This window comes from Terrapene carolina, unplaced genomic scaffold, assembly GCF_002925995.2.
Source record: "Terrapene carolina triunguis isolate 2854851 unplaced genomic scaffold, T_m_triunguis-2.0 Scaffold66, whole genome shotgun sequence".
Lineage (NCBI taxonomy): Eukaryota > Metazoa > Chordata > Testudines > Emydidae > Terrapene > Terrapene triunguis.
In genome coordinates this window covers 78526928-78544835 of record NW_020664417.1, presented here as the reverse complement: position 1 = coordinate 78544835, position 17908 = coordinate 78526928, and the positions used below count along the sequence as shown (strand labels likewise).

At 40.1% G+C, this 17908-nt stretch overlaps 1 protein-coding gene across 1 annotated transcript in view; it reads right to left on the bottom strand.

Moving 5' to 3' along the window:
* NSG1 (neuronal vesicle trafficking associated 1) overlaps positions 1-15841 on the bottom strand; it is a 56250-nt gene extending 40409 nt beyond the window's left edge. The window contains exons 1-2 of the mRNA XM_024204509.2: positions 15806-15841; positions 10341-10379 (exon numbers count right to left, since the gene is read on the bottom strand). Of these exons, the coding sequence (XP_024060277.1) occupies positions 10341-10379; positions 15806-15809 (43 nt within the window). The 5' untranslated portion in view covers positions 15810-15841. The remainder of the gene's footprint in view (positions 1-10340; positions 10380-15805) is intronic.
* Positions 15842-17908: the final 2067 nt, after the last annotated feature.

Here is a 17908-nt window from a genome sequence, read left to right as displayed (position 1 = left end):
CAACTACAGTTCTGCATAGCCCCCCACTGCATAGGTTCTTCTACTCTTTGGTGATCTGCATTTACAGAACAGTGATCATACTCTAAAAATGTCCCTATATAGGACCCAGTCCTACCCAGAGATATTCATGTCATATAGTAATCTGCTTGCTCAACACTTTCTGTGAGCAAATAACTTGACTGCTGTACTGAATAGCTTGGAGCCGTTCATCCTGCTCAGCCCCAGCTCACCCCATAATGCTACAACCTGCAGAGCAGGAAAAGGGGTATATATTAGAGGTTGAGAAAAGGAGTGCCACAAGCTGACAAAGCCCTGCACTTTGCACACTAGATACACAAAATGAGCACTAGCCATCAGAGAGTTTATGATCCGTTTCATCTCCAGCTTATGCGTAACTGTTGTCATAGATAGATTGCTACCGGTGGTTACAGTAGAAGAGTATAAGGAATGAGGTCATTATGAAGTACCTTGCCACATTCACAAATCAGAAGTTGCCACTGCAGGACCTCCTAGTTGGATGTTGCTAGATTTCACTTGTTGTCTAGACTTTGTTTTTAACAAAACAAAATTAATCTTCCACTACAGCCGCAATCACTGATGTGTTGTAGGAACCTTCCACAAACACCAGTTTTTAAGTTTAGTTTTGGTCCCCAGGTCTCTTTTCACAACTTTCTTGGCAAGCCACAGAAACAGAGCTGTTAGCTAAAGAACCCGGTGTGTTTAGGCCACAGCTAAGTCCACTGTGCAGTGGAATACCCTTATCTAATTCTCAAAATCCTGACTGCTTTATGACAATCTGACTTGGTACTACCAAACTCTCCACTCCTGGACTAATACACATCACCTAAATTTCTTTCTATTGTCTCATAAAAGGGGGAAATTTCCAAATAAGTTACAGAGAAGCATTTTAGCGAGATAGATTCTACCCTCAAAACTATCTGCCACAATTGTGTGCTTGGAAATATTTTTGTTTATGCTCCACAGATAACCTAAGGCATCAGTTGCATGTTCAATTCATGTTTCATCACACTGGTTTGGTCATGACATAAATGAGAGGAGGAATATTCCACATTTCTGCTGTTTTTTGAGGTCGTGAAAAGCTGCAGAGCTCCTTCGGTCAGTGCCAGTGAAGAAAAGGAATTATGAGTAGAAGTTGTGCTTAACCCTAATATCTTTTCATTCATAGATGTTGAAATTTGGTTTTACTATTCTCTACAAATACTAGACTTGACTAAGACACACTAGAATTTCATGTATTCTTTATTTCCTTCTCCTATTCCCACGTTTGTTTTTTTCTATGCTGCTTCATGAATGCAGTGATACATTCCCATGTATTCCCAATACACTGGCTCCCTCCTTGTTTTTCATTCACATCTCTCCTAAAAAAAACCTTACTTCTCCCAGAAGGATGCAAAAGGCAGAATATTAAATTAACTATATTTTAAAAAACATATACTGTTCTTTCCTCTGGGTTTCCTGTTGCGTGTCATTTTGCTATGTCTGCTCAATCAATTGTAAAATCCTCCTCCTGATAGTGTGTCTTGTACAGAATCAAGCAAGTGACCAGTGCACAACATATAATACACATCCCTGGTGTGGAGGTATACAGTCATGGGACAGCAATCTTTAGCTAAAGTTAGTGATCTCTGAGAAAATGCTATACTTGTTTGTGCTTTTAAAAAAAAAAACCAAAAAACTGGTGGGCAGGCAACAGAACAACCAACCTAGTAGTGGAATTGCTCACCATTGGCTTGACTCATTAAGTCAAATTCTGCTCTGATTTACTTGCTCTGGAATCTCATTGAGTTCATTGACATTACAAAGATGTAAATCAGCAGAATTTGGTCCATGGAGTGTGCACCCTGAATACTACCACAAGCAAAATGTAAAAATGATATTCATGTAGTTTGTAGTAAATAGTTGTAGTGTTACATAGTGAACTGAAAAGAAGCCCTGGTTGTGCAAATAGGAAGTATGCTAAACTTGTCTCTACTGGCAGTTATTAGAAATTATACTAGAATAAAATCTTGTTTACTGTACTAAAATTGAGGCAAATTCTGCTCTCATACCAATACAATTCACCTTTGTAACAGAGCAGACTATGGCCAAATTTGGACCAAATACATCCCTGTTGCAATAGAATAGAGTTGTACTAGGAATGAATGTGGCCTAATATGTTTAAATAATATTAAGGTTGTGACAAACAAAGGAGGTGTGGTGGGAGGAACAAGTAGACAGGGCAACCTATGTCCTGTTGTGACCAGAGTATGTATCAATCATGTCAAGTTCTCAGTCTGAAAGGGGGTTTAGGGATTGGAGGTACTGTAGAGGCTTCTCTCCGTATGGAAATGGAGAATGTGAAACGGTTCTAGCAAGGTGCACTCTCCAACCAACAGGACTGGACAGCAGATTACTAGGATTTTCATTTTCACCAGTGCTTAAGTATAAATTTTTGTTTCTTTACAAAGAGGAGTAAGTCCCTTTCTTTTCAAAAATAATTTAAACGAGAAAATTACTCATGTGCATATTGACATGTTCAGCCTTAAAGATGCTGCATACACATCTGCCATGTATAGTCGTCTTTGCAGTTTGTGGTTCATTGCCACAGTCAACTGAATTGGCTCTTTTGGAGCCATTACAATTTATCATGTCAATGCAGCTGAAAACACTTTAACATACCATGTGTCACACCCTGTCAAGTTATCAGCTGATGCTCCCAAATCAGGATTAGGAACAGTGCTGATGCAGAACAATGCAGCAATTGCTTGTGCAACAAAAGCTTTCATAAAAAGACACACACTCTGCTGAAATAAAGAAGAAAGTGTTAGCTGTTGTTGTTTGCCAGCTGTCCCACCAGTTTATTTATTCAAAGGCACTCAGTCCTCTACATATCTGTGTTTAATGCTAAAAGAGGCTGCACCTGCATGTAGTGAAGAGAGAATTGCTTCTTTAAATCAAACAGAACTCAGACCACTAATCCTTTTTTTTTTTTTAAACAAACCAGTGATCTTTGCAAATACACACTGGCTACTGCTACTATTGAGTTTATTACATCCGAAGATCTGAAAGCACATGGCAAACATTAGTGAATTAACCTTAGCAGCAGCCTTGTAAGGTAGTTTAGTATTAATTATTGTTATGCAGATGGGGAAACTGAAGCTCGGAGAGGTTAAGTGAAGTACTCAAGGATACTTGACACGCGTGGCAGAGGTGGAAATAGAATTCAATTCCTTGAATCATAAACCTATCCTTCTTCCCTAACGTACAAACCAAGAAAACAAAAGTGACAATGAGTATGTGACAGACTTTTAAGGGTGGATTTTAATTAAATTGTCAGATATTCATGTTGAAACGGATGAAGAAATGTTTGTGTTAATAAACACATCTGGTAGTTAATCTTCAGTGAATGATCAAAAACTATCAGGTTAGAGACAAAGATGAAGACCTGACAGTGTTAAAAGCAGTAACATAAAATATGCAAAAAAACAGTGATTCTCTGGTTTTTCTATATTAATACTGTACTAAGGTTGTGTCTACACTATGGAGACTATACCAGCATAGCTATGTCAGTGTAGCTATGCTGACAAACTGTAGATGCAGCCTACACTGTTGCAAGGGGTTTTTCCATTGGAGTAGAAAAACCACTTCCCTAGACAAAGTTAGCTACGTTGATGGAAGATGGAACATAGCTGCATCTACATTAGGCCCGTTTAGCTATGTTGGTCAGGGGTGAGGTTTTTTTCATACCCCTGACTGACTGACATAGCTATGTCAACCTAACTTGTAAGTGTAGACCAACTCTTAGAGATGACCTGGGCGGGAATGAAAGAATGGTAATAAAGAGGTAAAATCTACTAATTCAAGGGGATATTAATCTCAGACATATGAGAATTGAGATATGTAATCAGTGATTAAGAAATGTGGTGTTCTAGACTGGAATATTTGAACATGTGGAAGATATTCGCCAATTTATTTTGCAAATCTGGATGCCTAAAGTTAAGCTCCTAAATTCACATTTAGACTCCTAAATAAAAGTGACCCTGAGTTTCAGATTTAAACAGCACCCATAAATCGGACTGGAGTAGATGGGAGCTGCAGGTGCTCAGATTCTCTAAAACAGCAGTTCTTAAGCTGTGGGTTGGGACCCCAAAGTGGGTCGCGACCCCTTTTGAATGGGGTTGCCAGGCCTGGCTTAGACTTGCTGGGGCCTGGGGCTGAAGTCCGAGCCCCACTGCCCAGGGCCAAAGCCAAAATCTGAGAGCTTCAGCCCTGAGTGGAGGGGCTCAGGTTGCAGGCCCCCTGCCTGGGGCTGAAGCCCTGGAGCTTCAGCTTTGGCCCCCCTGCCCAGAGCGGTGGGGATTGGGCTTTGGCCCACCACCCGGGGCAGTGGGGCTCGAGCGGGCTCAGGCTTCTGTCCCCTCTCCTGGGGTTGTGAAGTAATTTTTGTTGTCAGAAGGGGGTCGTAGTGCAATGAAGTTTGAGAATCCCTGGCCTAGAAGTAAATCGAGATAGAGCTTTTAGTGGTCTCTGCACAGGTTAATCCTGCTTGTGATTTAAGTTCATTTAAATCACAAAAGTCATTCTTGTCTGCTTTGTCAAAACACAGTCATGTTTTGGCTATTTTACAAATTGCCACTACACATGGATTTCAGATAGCATCCAAAATGCACAAGGTCACATATATATTCAAGTGACCTTTTATTAATTGAGAGTATTAGGTGCAATTTTAAAGATAAGACCAGTTTCAACTAAATACCAACTTACCTGCTGAACCACTTATTTAAAAAAAAAAAAAAAAAGTCTTCACCGAGCATTCTGGGATATGATTATAGACTTCTCTTTGGCCTTGAACCAGTTGGTCTGGAGCCAAAGGAGGTGTATAATATAATGCCACAGTTTTATATTTAGGCAAAAGTCATTAGAAATGAAAAAGTTATGTAATTCCTCAGAGAAAGCAGAGGAAAAAATAGGACAAATAATACTCAAAAATTGCAGTTAGCCTGCAGCTAAATCAAATCAATTTATCTTTAAAAAAATATTAGGACAAAGTCTTATATAATGCAGGAAGAAAAAGCTCTTCTACAACAAAATGTGATTATAAACAGATTAATATATTAAACACACTGCCTTTACATTTGTTAAACAATTTTGAGCTCATTATCATTTGAGTGTGTAAATAGAATTTGTGTATGCAAATAGATTGATTGGGCACTCATATCTAACTACCATTTTTCTGCATGCTAATATAGAGGCCAGGGTGAAAATTTGGACCTCTTCAGATCTTTATTTTGTGTGTGTAGTTTTTAGATAATTTTGCAGCTACAGCCTAGCAGATATACAATTTTCAGGTAATTTTTGCTTTAATTTCAATAGTCATAGGCTGAAATTTTCAAAAGGGACTATTGATTTTGGGTACCTCAATTGTTGGGTACCCAACCTGAAGCACCTCAGAAGAAGCCTGATTTTCAGAAACCATTGAGCAGGGACCCTCTTTGAAGATCAGATCCCTTTACAGGTGTCTTAATTTGAGACACCTAAAATCATTGGTCACTTCTGAGAATTTAAACCACAATTCCTAAATGTGCTCAGTACTTGATGGGGATAGAAATGTGGTTGCAATTATTTGGAGGCAATACTGAAACTTCACAAGCTCCTCAGGACAGGGACCTTGGGTAACATTTTCAAAAGCACCTAAATAGCACAGGCCATATTTACACTTGGAGTGCTTTACCTATATAGGAATACCAGTATACTATGCTGGCAAAGCGTGTCTAGTGTGGACACAGCTATACTGGCCAAGCTGTGCTTTGTACTGGTTCAGTAAAACCACCCCACATAAACAAACTAAACTATATAACTAAAAGCACAATTTTGTGGGTATAATAGCATCTGTACTAGGGGTTTCTGCCAGTACAGCTATGTCGGTCAGGGATCACACCTCTTCACACCCCTGAGCAACACAGCTATGGCAGAAGAAGTCTTTAGTGCAGACAGAGCCTTAGAAGCCTAAATTTCATTTTCAAAAGGGACTTAGATTCAGATTTTAAGGTATTTATGCACCTAAAGATGTAGGTGCCTAGTGGGATTTTCAAAAGTGCCTATTAGAAAGTCACTGGGAGTTGAGTGCCTAGGACCAGAGCTGTCCCTTGGGTACGGCGAATGCGGGCAACCACTCCGGGCCCTGCACTTTGGGGGCCCCCGTGGGTGGAGAGGTGAGGTGGGCGGGCGAGCAGCGGGTGGGGGGCGAGGAGGAGCCCCTTACCAGAATCTCCCCCCAGTGCCTCCTACCTGCCAGCGGGCCCTGCCGATCAGCATCTCGCCCTCCCTCCCAGCGCCTACCACGAATCAGATGTTTCATGGCGTCAGGAGGTGCTGGAGGGGAAGGGGAGGGAGTGAGGATGCGGCACGCTCGGGGGAGGGGGCGGAACTGGGTGGGGGTGGGGCGGGAGCGGGAAGAAGCAGGGCAGGCATGGGGCCTTGGGGGAAGGGGTGGAGTGGGGCGGGGTCTGGGCAGAGCCGGGGGGAGCACCCCCTGGCAGATAGGCGCCGAGTTTCTAATGTCCCGGGCCCCGCACCTCCCTAGGAACTTTTGAAAATACCACTAGACACCTGTCTCTGTTTACCTTGTGGACTGGACTTTAGGTTGCATAGAGCTACAGATGCAGGTAAGGGTCTAGTAAGATTTACAAAAGCACCTAAGTGAGTTAGGCTCCTAACTCCCATTGAAAATCAATAGAATTATGATTAATGAACAATGTTTGTCTACTAAACAAATCATGCCAGATTAACTAGATTCTTTTGATTGAACTACTAGATAGAATGGACGAATGGAATGCAGCAGTGTATATTGCAATTAAACTTTTTTGCAAAATTTTAAATACAGTGGACTGAAAACTTGAAAAAGGATTGCAAATAAAGATAACTAGTAAACAGGAATTCACTGAGTCAGGAGATGTCTGTCAGGATGCCACCGGAAATGATGTGAGGCTGTTTTATTTATAATCCTCATGAATAATCTGGTAGGAATAGGGGCATTTTACTAATATGTACTGCTATTCCAACAGGATACTATTGTGTTTTCTACACTCTGGATGCACACGGGTTTATGTCGGTGTCATTTGCTTTAATGGAAAATGCATATGAAAAACCTTTATCCAGAATGATGAGTGTACCATATGTACACATCTTTATAAGATTACAGCCCCATTGTGGCTTAAAGTGCTGAGTTTCTCCTCTCCTTGTAATCCATTTCGGTTCCTTTACACTGACAGTCCCTGCAAGGGGAGCTCCTTTGAAGAGGCATAACCGAAAAAATGCAGCAGGTAGTATAAGTAGTGACTCAGGGGGGAAAGTAAGTGTTAGACCCACAAGATGTTGTCGCTTAAGGGATAACTCCTGTTCAATTAGTTGAAAAAATGAAAAGCATGACCAGCCGCATCCAGACAGCACCGATGTCAATTAGCACACAACTACTGATATTTAGATTTCTGCCTAATGTAATGCAGCCAGAGAGCAAAATATTTGGAGAGAATAATATTTGAAAATCTTTTCTCCTTGTCTTCAATAAAATATTCATTATTGATGGTAATTTATTTAATTGCTAATTTTTATATTATATATTGCTATTTTATATTATTTTATAAAGCTCCCATCAGAGGCATCAGATACTAGACATTTTAGAAAAAAAAAAAGGCTCAAAATGGCTCAAAATGAAAAGGCCCAGGATCTGGCCAGTTAAAAAATACATCAAAGTGGGTTGTGATGATTTGGAGTTTTGAAGGAGAATTATCCAAAAAAGAAAAGATTGTGAAAAATAAGAGACATGACCAAGAATGAACTGGCCCAGATCGAAGGGCTTCATACCAAGAATTAAAGACTGCATCAGAAGAACTCTGCCAAATATATTCAGGAAGTCCCTTGAATCAATATCCTGAATCAGAACTGACAACAAGGACATCCAACTGCCTAAGAGAAACATAGGGGAGCAAGATGTCTTAAGTGCTAGACTGAGGACAGAATGAGGGTAGCAGATGTTACTAATGCCTTTGCCTCCTTCACGAGGGGAAAACCATATTCTGCAGCTTCCGAGAACACTTGCAGAGCACTTTCCATATTCAAAGCACTAGACAAACATGAATTAAGTAATCCTCACAACATCCTATGCAATAAGCAACATTGAATTCCAGGGAAGTCCAAGTAGAAGCAAATTAGCCAAATGCTCAATGCTTGTCTTGAGGACAAAGAGAGATAAAAGGACAGCTTCTGGAGTATGTGGAAATGATAACAATTAATCTGAGGTACTGGTGCAATATGGACTTCCATGATGAAGCTCCTTAATTCTGGACCTTGCACCTCAAAAAGAAGGGTGCACAAATCTCCCAATTTCCTATAGGCATTTTGCTCAATTCACTGAATTGCCTCAGTTTAATTCTGATTGAACTTGAGCCAGTTGCCCCTTACCCAAGCAAAAAAGTCTACAGGTTAATGAGATAGTTGAGACAGCTCAATAGGTAAAGAGACAAGCAGCTGTGTATCACTGGTGATATCTCAGCCCTCTACAATCCTTTAGAATATCTCCTAGTATTCTCATATATAAAATGTAATAAAAAAAAACTAGGGCTGGAAGGGACTTCAAGACATCATTAGTTCATCCCCCTGCACTGAGACAGGATTAAGTATACTTAGACCATCCCTGACAGGTGTCTGTCTAATCTGTTCTTTGAAACCTCTTTAAACCAGCCCTGAACATGTCTGAAGACTTATCAGGTCCTTCCTCAGCCTTCTCTTCTCTAGACTAAACATGCCCAGTTCTTTGAACCATTCCTCATAGGTCATGTTTTCTAAACCTTTGATATTTTTCTCTCTCTCATCTGAACTCTTTCCAGTCCGTTCACATCTTTCTTAAAGAGTGTGCGCAGATGTTGAATATTGGAGGTCAGGGGAATTGTGGCACCCCATAAAGGGAACTCAGGTGATGACATGGCAAGTGTCCATCACCAGCTTTGAGGCCTTTTGTAATAAGAATGAGCTCAACCACTGAAGAGCTGTTTTGACCACTACTGCCAAATGTTGCAACCTACCCATCAATACCCAGTTTTCAGTGGTATAAAAGCTTGCCAGTAGATCAGTAGCATCAAGGACGGGATACTTTCTGCCATTGTTCACGGATGACTGTTCCTCAGTGTGGCTATTGCTATGTCATTAAATGGTCTTGATCCAAATGGAAAGATGTTAAAAAACAAACAAACAAGATACTGGATTTGAAAGTCTTGACTTTCTCGGAGATCTTCTCTCCAGTCTCTAATCTTTGCCTTTGGCAGAAGATTATCAAGACGTCAATCTAAATAGGTTCTCTATGACCCCCCAAAATCTTTTTAAAGCAGTGGGCTCACCATGATGCTTTCTGGCTGGGATTTTCAAAGGAGACTTTGGCCTATTCTACACACAATTTTTGTACTGGTTATAACTGTCATTGATTTTTTTAAAAAACTGAATAGTTATACCAGTACAATCCCTAGGGTGGACACAGTTATACTGGTATAAAGGCACCTTATACTGGTCTAGCTTATTACTCTTCCCATATGAGAATAGCTATGCTAATATAAAGCACCTTTATACAATTATAAATTCATCCATAGTAGGGGTTGTACTGGTATAACTATGATAGTTTTAGTTAAACCAGTATAACTTTTGTAGGTAGACAAACCCTAAGAGAATTAGACACCCCAATTTCACTGGAAATTGAGGACCAGATTTGTAATGGTATTTAGGTGCCTAAAGATGCTGATTGATGCCTAGCTGGGTTTTAAAAAACAGCTGGGCACCTAAGGAGTTAGGTACCTTTGAAAATCCCCTAGGTTCCTATTTGCATCTTTAGGTGCCTAAATACCTTTGTGAATCTGGCCCTAGGGTCTAGGTTTACAAAAGGACTTAAGCACCTAACTTCCATTTTAGGTACCTAAATCCCAGAATCAGTCCCCACTGGTATTCACAAAACCCCTACTCAATTGGCCCAGAATCCTATAGGCACCTAAACTCATTTGATGCTTAAATTTTTGCATTAAAAGTTCCCAAGATGCCTACATTTCTGCCTCTGCACATGTGCACTGCCTCACCGCACCAAGTGTCCAGACACCTGAGCTCCAGAGCGAGTCATGAATGGGGGAAGACAGGCGTTCCTCCACCTAACCTGTTGGCAAGGCCCAGACAAGTAAACATGCTCAGATCTCACCTATTAGCTTGGGCCCCTATAGGTGAGCTTACATAAAACAGCAGGGTGGGGGTGGGGAAAGAAGAGGGCTCACCTGAGATAGTGCTATGGTACATCTCTTGGTACTCACCTGAGATGTGGGAGACATCCAGTTCTAGACCCCCTTTACCTGAAAGAGAAAGAATTTGAATAGGCATCTGCCACCTCTTATGTGAGTACTCTAACCACTGGATTATAGGATGTTCTGATGTGGGGCTCCTTCAGTCTCATCTATTGAAGCTGTTTCACGGAGGATAAATAATTTTAAAAAATCATTGGAGCATGAGGACTGGATCTTAGGTCTCCCACACGAGTGCTCTAACCACCAGGCTACAGAGTCATTCCCATGTTTTCTCTCTCTCTCTCTCTCTGGCCCAATAGTGAAGCTATTGAAGTGTAACTGAATAATGGAAGAATCATTGGGCCAGAGCACAAGCACAAGACTGACTCTGTGCTCTGTAAAGCACTGACCTGAGAAACCCAGAATTTAGTCATCCTGTTCCTATGGATGTTTTCATTATTTATCCACAGTGGAACAGGTTCAACAGAGGAGACCAAGGGAACCACATCAGAATATTCCATAGCCCTATACACTTAGGACATGTAGAGAACAAGATGCTCTTAAAAAGTTAATAACTATTTTAACTTGTGTAATAGTTAAAATATACCTTTAGTTGCTTTCTAAATTTTCAGAGGTGCTTGTGCTTTAGCAATTCAGTTCCTACTGACTTTAGAGGGAGTTATATATGGTAGTTAAATTCTGTTCAACTTGGGTAATTTTTCCTAACAGTGATACAGGTAGTAACAAGATAATACCAATTATGATGATAAACATTCTTACCGCTAATGGTAAATCAATAAAATGTAATTGGCTTCTATAGCAAAAGCCACTACAAAAGCTATGTTATTTGACACATAGCACTTTATAGTTTCCTTTATAGCTTTCAGTGTTGTAAACAGATTTAAGACCAAGTGAGGTGGTATGAGCCTTATTTTACTAGCTTCAAAACTACATTGTATAAACCCAAATTATAAAGGCATCTGCAGCAGTTGCATAATTAAGGTTGTGTTGAGATTTACACTTAGGGCAGGATTAAAATCCTTGGTTTACACTTCAATGCTTGATTTTAGTCTGCACATTTGGCACAATAATGTTTTATTGATTTGTCTACATAATTTTTTTCAGGAAAATATTTACTATTGTAGAGAAAATGCTTTCAAATGCTCCCTTTTTGCCCACATTTCTTTGGGCTACTCTAGCTAAACAACCTCACTCCTACAATCCTACAAATTCTCCTACTCAGATACATTGGACATAGCATAAGCTACTTCTGAACTTTTAAAAAAAGTCAGTCCTTTGATTCAGGATAGCTAGTTTGAGCTGCACTGAGAGTAGCTGATGGAAATGTCAAGTTCTGCACCTTCCTCTGTTTTTCTGATCATGCCAGCTTGCTCACTAGTCCATTCATCCCAAAGACTATAGGGAGATAGGCTCGGCAGTAGTAGGCAAAGCTGGCACATTGCCTGGAGCTCTCGGGGCCTAAGGGGTTGCACAGGCCTTTGGGAAGACCAGATAAAACTCTGTGCTGTACCATTTAGAAACCCAGCACAGAAGTTACAGCCCAGCAGTAGGATGGACTGAGGAGGCACTTCCCTAGGGGTGTTCTAGTTAGTCTCATGTTGGAGGTTTGAGGCCCCATGGTGCAGATCCTATAATTGACACATTTAAAGAAACCCTATTGTAAACTATGTCCACATTAAAAAAAAAATCCTTCTAATCACAATCTTCCTACACATCACACTTCAACATAACCATCAACTAAAAATCTACAATTTAACATAATCCTTCTATTTCAGTTCAACTTCCATTTTTAACCTCTCTACACAGCAAGAGATAAAGGATGGCCATCTTGTGTGAAGGTGGAGGCATGCTATTTTGGGTGAGATAACGAGTAGAAAACAAAATGCTGGGTCTAGGTTGCAAGGGTGATGACTAAATTAGGGATTTTCTGGCTTTTTATGGTTGTAACAGGGCATGCTGGCCTATTACACGCAGGCCTTTTACTAATTTCAGCCTAGAAAGAGGCATTTTTGGAGTTGTAGATCTCAGGGATCATGGAAACTATGGGAACAGAGGCAGGTCTATAAATCATTTCCCTCTTCTGAGTGAGACCTGTGCTGAAGGAGCTGAGAAAGAGACCTGAAAACTCTTGGAGGAGGTAGAGGGGTAAAATTGTTCATTTGGTAAAGGATGGCTTGTGAGTCCCCACTCCAAGGGGTGAAGATTTTAGATTTGTAAGAAAGGGTTGTGATGTTGTGCAGTCTATATGGTTTTATAAAAATATGATAAGTGAATATAATGTAAGTGGGATATGCTTCATGCAAAAGGTCTCTTGTAAGGTATCATTACAAAGCTTATAATCTACTGAGTGTGATCATCCTATTTGTATAAATATACCACTTGTATCTAAAACTAGAAATCTAAAATATAACTCTGAGGGCCTATTGTAATTATGCAAAGTGTGGGCCATTAATGGTGGTTTGAAATCTTGATGACTCCCATTAACCAGGACCATTGTCTGCAGATGGCTGTGTTTTACCTGTAAGTCTTCCTGTATACGTGTGTGCTGGCAAGTGGGTAATGAAGTCTTGCAGTGACATGTGATCATGTCACCTGAACTGGAATCCATCTTTAACCTGGTGCTTTTCCAGTGAGGGGGGGTGGAAACCCAGAGGGACAAAGAGTTCCCGCGGGATGCAAAAGATATATAAAGGGGTGGAACGGAACAGGAAGAGAGAGGAGCCATCATGAAGAATCCCCTAGCGACTACCTAAGCTGGAACAAGAGCTGTACCAGGGGAAAGAATTGTGCCCAGGCCTGGAAGGTGTCCAGTCTGAGGAAAAAACGTACTGAAGCCTCTCTAAGGGTGAGATTATCTGTATTTAGTTTGATTAGACATATATTTGCGCATTTTATTTTATTTTGTTTGGTGACTTACTTTGTTCTGTCTGTTACTACTTGGAACCACTTAAATCCTACTTTCTGTATTTAATGAAATCACTTTTTACTTATTAATTAACTCAGAGTATGTATTAATACCTGAGGGAGCAAACAACTGTGCATATCTCTCTATCAGTGTTATAGAGAGCGAACAATTTATGAGTTTACCATGCATAAGCTTTATACAGGGTAAAACGGATTTATTTGGGTTTAGACCCCATTGGGAGTTGGGCATCTGAGTGCTAAAGACAAGCACACTTCTGTGAGCTGTTTTCAGGTAAACCTGCAGCTTTGGGGCAAGTAATTCAGACTCTGGGTCTTTGTTGGAGCAGATGGGAGTGTCTGGCGCAGCAAGACAGAGTGCTGGAGTCCTGAGCTGGCAGGGAAAACAGGAGCAGAAGTAGTCTTGGCACATCAGTTGGCAGCTCCCAGGGGGGTTTCTGTGATCCAACCCATCACAAGGGTGTTGACTTGGTAGTTTTGAGAGTTGTGTTATCTGGAAGGGATGGTGTATTCAATCTGGTAAGGGGAGCAAGGGAGACAATGAAGTGGCGGCAGCAGCATCTGCTTTTAAACTATTTTTCAAATTTCAACTATATTTCTATACTGTTGTGCTGGAAGAATTCAATGGCTGCCATCTTTGATCTGCAGACAGTTGCAGACCTGGTTAAAGCCAATTGGTGTGCTATGCACCCTTGTTTCAGTCTAAGTGGAAGGAGTAATTAATACTCCTTTATGTAGTGATAGCTGGAAACAGTAGGAGGCTATTGGCCCAGTGTCTTGAGCAGATGGCAAAGCTTGAGCAGGGCTAAGCCATGTGGAGTGAGGGGTTTCCCTGGGATTGGTTAACAAGCAGGAGGGCTGGGAAAATGTTTGTCAAGCTGTGTGTTAGATGCAGAAAGCCAGGATGCAGCAATTGAAACAATCAAGCATGGCCCCGAGTGAGGTCAGAGACACAGAGCTCCTGGTGCACAGAACTGACTGGAGGGCACATTTGGAAATAGTGAACAAGGAAGGCATGCTGTCTGTTCTTACTATAATCAGGGAAACAGGATTTTGCACATTCTTTGTAACAGGATGGATTGATCTAAATCAAAGTGATTTAAAGTGCTGATTTTATTATTTATGTAACAAGCAGGAAACCTTGATTTAAAACATCAATTTTAATCTTGGTTTATATTTGTACTTTTCCTAAAGAGATGTTGATCCTCCTTAAAACGTGTTGATTTGCAATTAAATATAACCTTTACACTAAATTTGGTACTCTTTTTTGCTAACCAGGATATACTATCTATGCATGCTTTTTATACAATTATTTACCTTAAATTACATTTATTCAGATTTTTAAATTTTACCTTTTAATTATGTTAGAAAATGGTTAATGATGCATTTCTTATTGAATAGATTAATTTTTTAATTGCAACTCGCGTCAAGCAGTATTTGGATGGAAGCTGGAATTCAATTAAAATTCACAAAGCTAGTATTTTAAAATAGTTTTATGTAAACTAATAAACAACCTTAAATGTGCGGGATACATAAGGAAAGTAGCAAAACATGTTTTGCATTTAAAACTGGTTTATTTTTAAACAAAGAAAGTTCTGTAGTTGGAGTATTGAACTGATTGCTTCGGGTCACCATGTCCTTCAAGGTTTTAAAACTAGTAGATCCCACCCTCACATATCATTTTTATTCAGAGCGGTAGCGGAAACAAACTTTCATGCTTTTTCAACCACTTGGTTTCTTAACTTTGAATGAACTAGTCATTGAACTGAACTAGTCAAATAAACTGAAATGAAGACAATACAGTATTCTCTCTGTATCTGCAAAAGAGGCTACTGCGGTCAAAACTGGTTTAGCATTTCAACAAATTCTGGTTCATGTCCTTAGCCAGTGACTTCCACCAATTCAATGGTTTGATTTTCTTTAAAGCTTTGGCAGCAAATATTGGCTTGAATATTTTTTATTTAACTTTAAATTATTTTAATAGATTATACTAAATTGAGGCCTTAATATAGGTTTAATCATTTCAAATTTATATATATTTTTAAAAGAAATGTATTTAAATTTTAAAAATCTAAATAAATAAACCAAATTTTTAAAATATTTTTAATCCATACTGCTTTGTAAATAAACAGGATTGTACCAAATAATACACCTCTACCCCGATACAACGCTGTCCTCGGGAGCCAAAAAAATCTTACCGCGTTATAGGTGAAACTGCGTTATATCGAACTTGCTTTGATCCACCGGAGTGCTCAGCCCCGCCCCCCCAGAGCGCTGCTTTACCGCGTTATATCCGAATTCATGTTATATCGGGTAGCGTTACATCGGGGTAGAGGTGTATATCTGACTCATATAATCAATTTCTCCTCCTCACAGAAACAATCCTGCAAGGCCCAGAATATTGGCTAATCACCCAGGCCAATCAGACAACAATATGTGTAGGGGTAGATGTTATTGGGAAGCCTATATTGTTTTTTAATGAAATATTTGGTGGAATATAGATAACACAACTAAATAAAACTGAGCATTGATATTCTTTTGCACAGTCTTACTCATTGCTTCTGGTGAACTTAGTTATCCCTGGAGAACTGCAAAATATAAAAACCAGAAGAATATATTGAATGTATTTAGCTAAATCAATGGCTCATAAAATATAGCACTGATTTTTCAGACTAAACAAGAACATAAATTGCCAAGACACACAGTGATAACCCACATTATGAAACTTGATACGCTATCAGTTCATAATAGCCACAGATTGAAGCCTGCACAAATCCTTGCTATTGGTGGAAATGGTGACTGCTCCAGCTTTTACTCTAATAGCAAGCATTGTCAAGAAATCACTTTGTTACAGTTTACTGTTAGAGTTCCAGATTTCTACCCAGTTTATTAACTGCATAACCACACACTAATATAAATGAACAGGTTTTATAATTGCTGATAGTGTACAGAGCAAGAGTTTTCTGACTGCATACAGAGTATGTATAAACAAATAAACCAGGCTTAATTACTGAATTGGAGCCATGATATCTATCGGTCATGCAGTCATCTGAAGCAAGACACAAAAATATAATTCACTTCTGTTAAATAAGGCTTTTATTGCCACCTGGTGGACAACTGCCAGTAACTGATTTGAAAAAAACACATGAAAATGAGTAAAGATGCATAGACTTGTAAACACAGGGCCAAGTTCATTCTGTGTGAATCTGTGATTTCATTACTGTTACATAAGGGATGAGTTTAGCCCACAATCCATGGAAGAAATTTGCTTGACAATCTAAACCCACAAGGCACAAAGCTATTGATTTCATAATGCATTATTGCAAACCCCAAGAACTCAAATCATGAGACTCTAAAATATTTTTGGGGGTTCTCTTTGCCTTTTAGTTTGAGTATTTAGTATACATTTGGTTCATGATTTCAGGCTTTCCTCTGCAATCATGAGGGCCAAAAGTTTCCCCCCCCTCCCCCATAAAAACTCCAGTTCTCACAAGTGCATATCTCCAGGAGCTGGAGCTTTAAGAATAACCTCCAAATATTATGAGACTTGCAATTAAACTCATGAAAGTTGGCAACACTGATGATGGGTGCCTAGGTCTCTTATTCAAAACAGTCCAACATGTTAATTCGTCTATGAATCTACAGCAGTGATTCTCAACCTATTCACTATTGCGGGCTGCATATGCAGCTCTCTATGTGTTATGTGGGCTGCATCCACACAATATATATACTGCCTGTATGGCCCTGAGGATGTCACATGGGCAGCAGCTGTGTGCTGATTGGGCCACAAGCAGCCTGCGAGCCACCGGTTGAGAACCACTGATCTACAGTAACCAATTCTACTGCAGCAGCCATAGTTTAACATAAGCAGGGCCAGCCCTAGATTTTCAAAGTACCCCATCCAGATTCCACTCCCGCTACCCCCATGGCTGCACTCCTCACCGTTACTAAACACAGTGCTTAATTTGTGTTGGACCTGAGCACCTCTCCCAGCACCTCTAAGCATGGCAGTTCATAGCCCCGGCACCTCTGGGTTTGCTGCATCAGTTTTGAATGTAAAACATTGCTTGAGCCCTGGCACCTCTTTCATTACAAACTAAGCACTGACTAAACAGCACAACCCTACCCACATCTGCCTCCGGTTTAATTGTTCCGTAGCCCTCCCCTGTCCATTCTGTGAGGATTCTTAGGCCAAAGGGGTGCAGGAGGGTGAGAGAGTGAGTGCATGCACAAGAAATTTGACTTCTCAGATCATGTTTAAGATCAGGCACAGTTGCAGACAGGAAGAGGAGTTAAGTTTGCAAATTAGTGGCCTGATTCTGCTAAATTTATGCTGAGTGGTATTTATTCACTCAGTCAGATTAATAGATTATAAAGCCAGAAGGGACCATTATGATCATCTAGTCTGACCTCCTGCATAACACAGGCCAAAGAACCTCCCCTCACCTAATTTCTGCATCAAGCCCGTCGCTTCTGTTTGAGCTAGACCATATCTTTCAGAAAGATATCAAGTCTGGATTTAAAGACTTTGAGTGATAGGGAATTCACCACATCCTTAGATAACTTGTTCTGATGGATTAATTGCCATTGCTGTTTCAAAATGTGAACCTTATTTCTAGTCTGAATTTGTCTAGATTCAGCTTCCAGATGTTGTA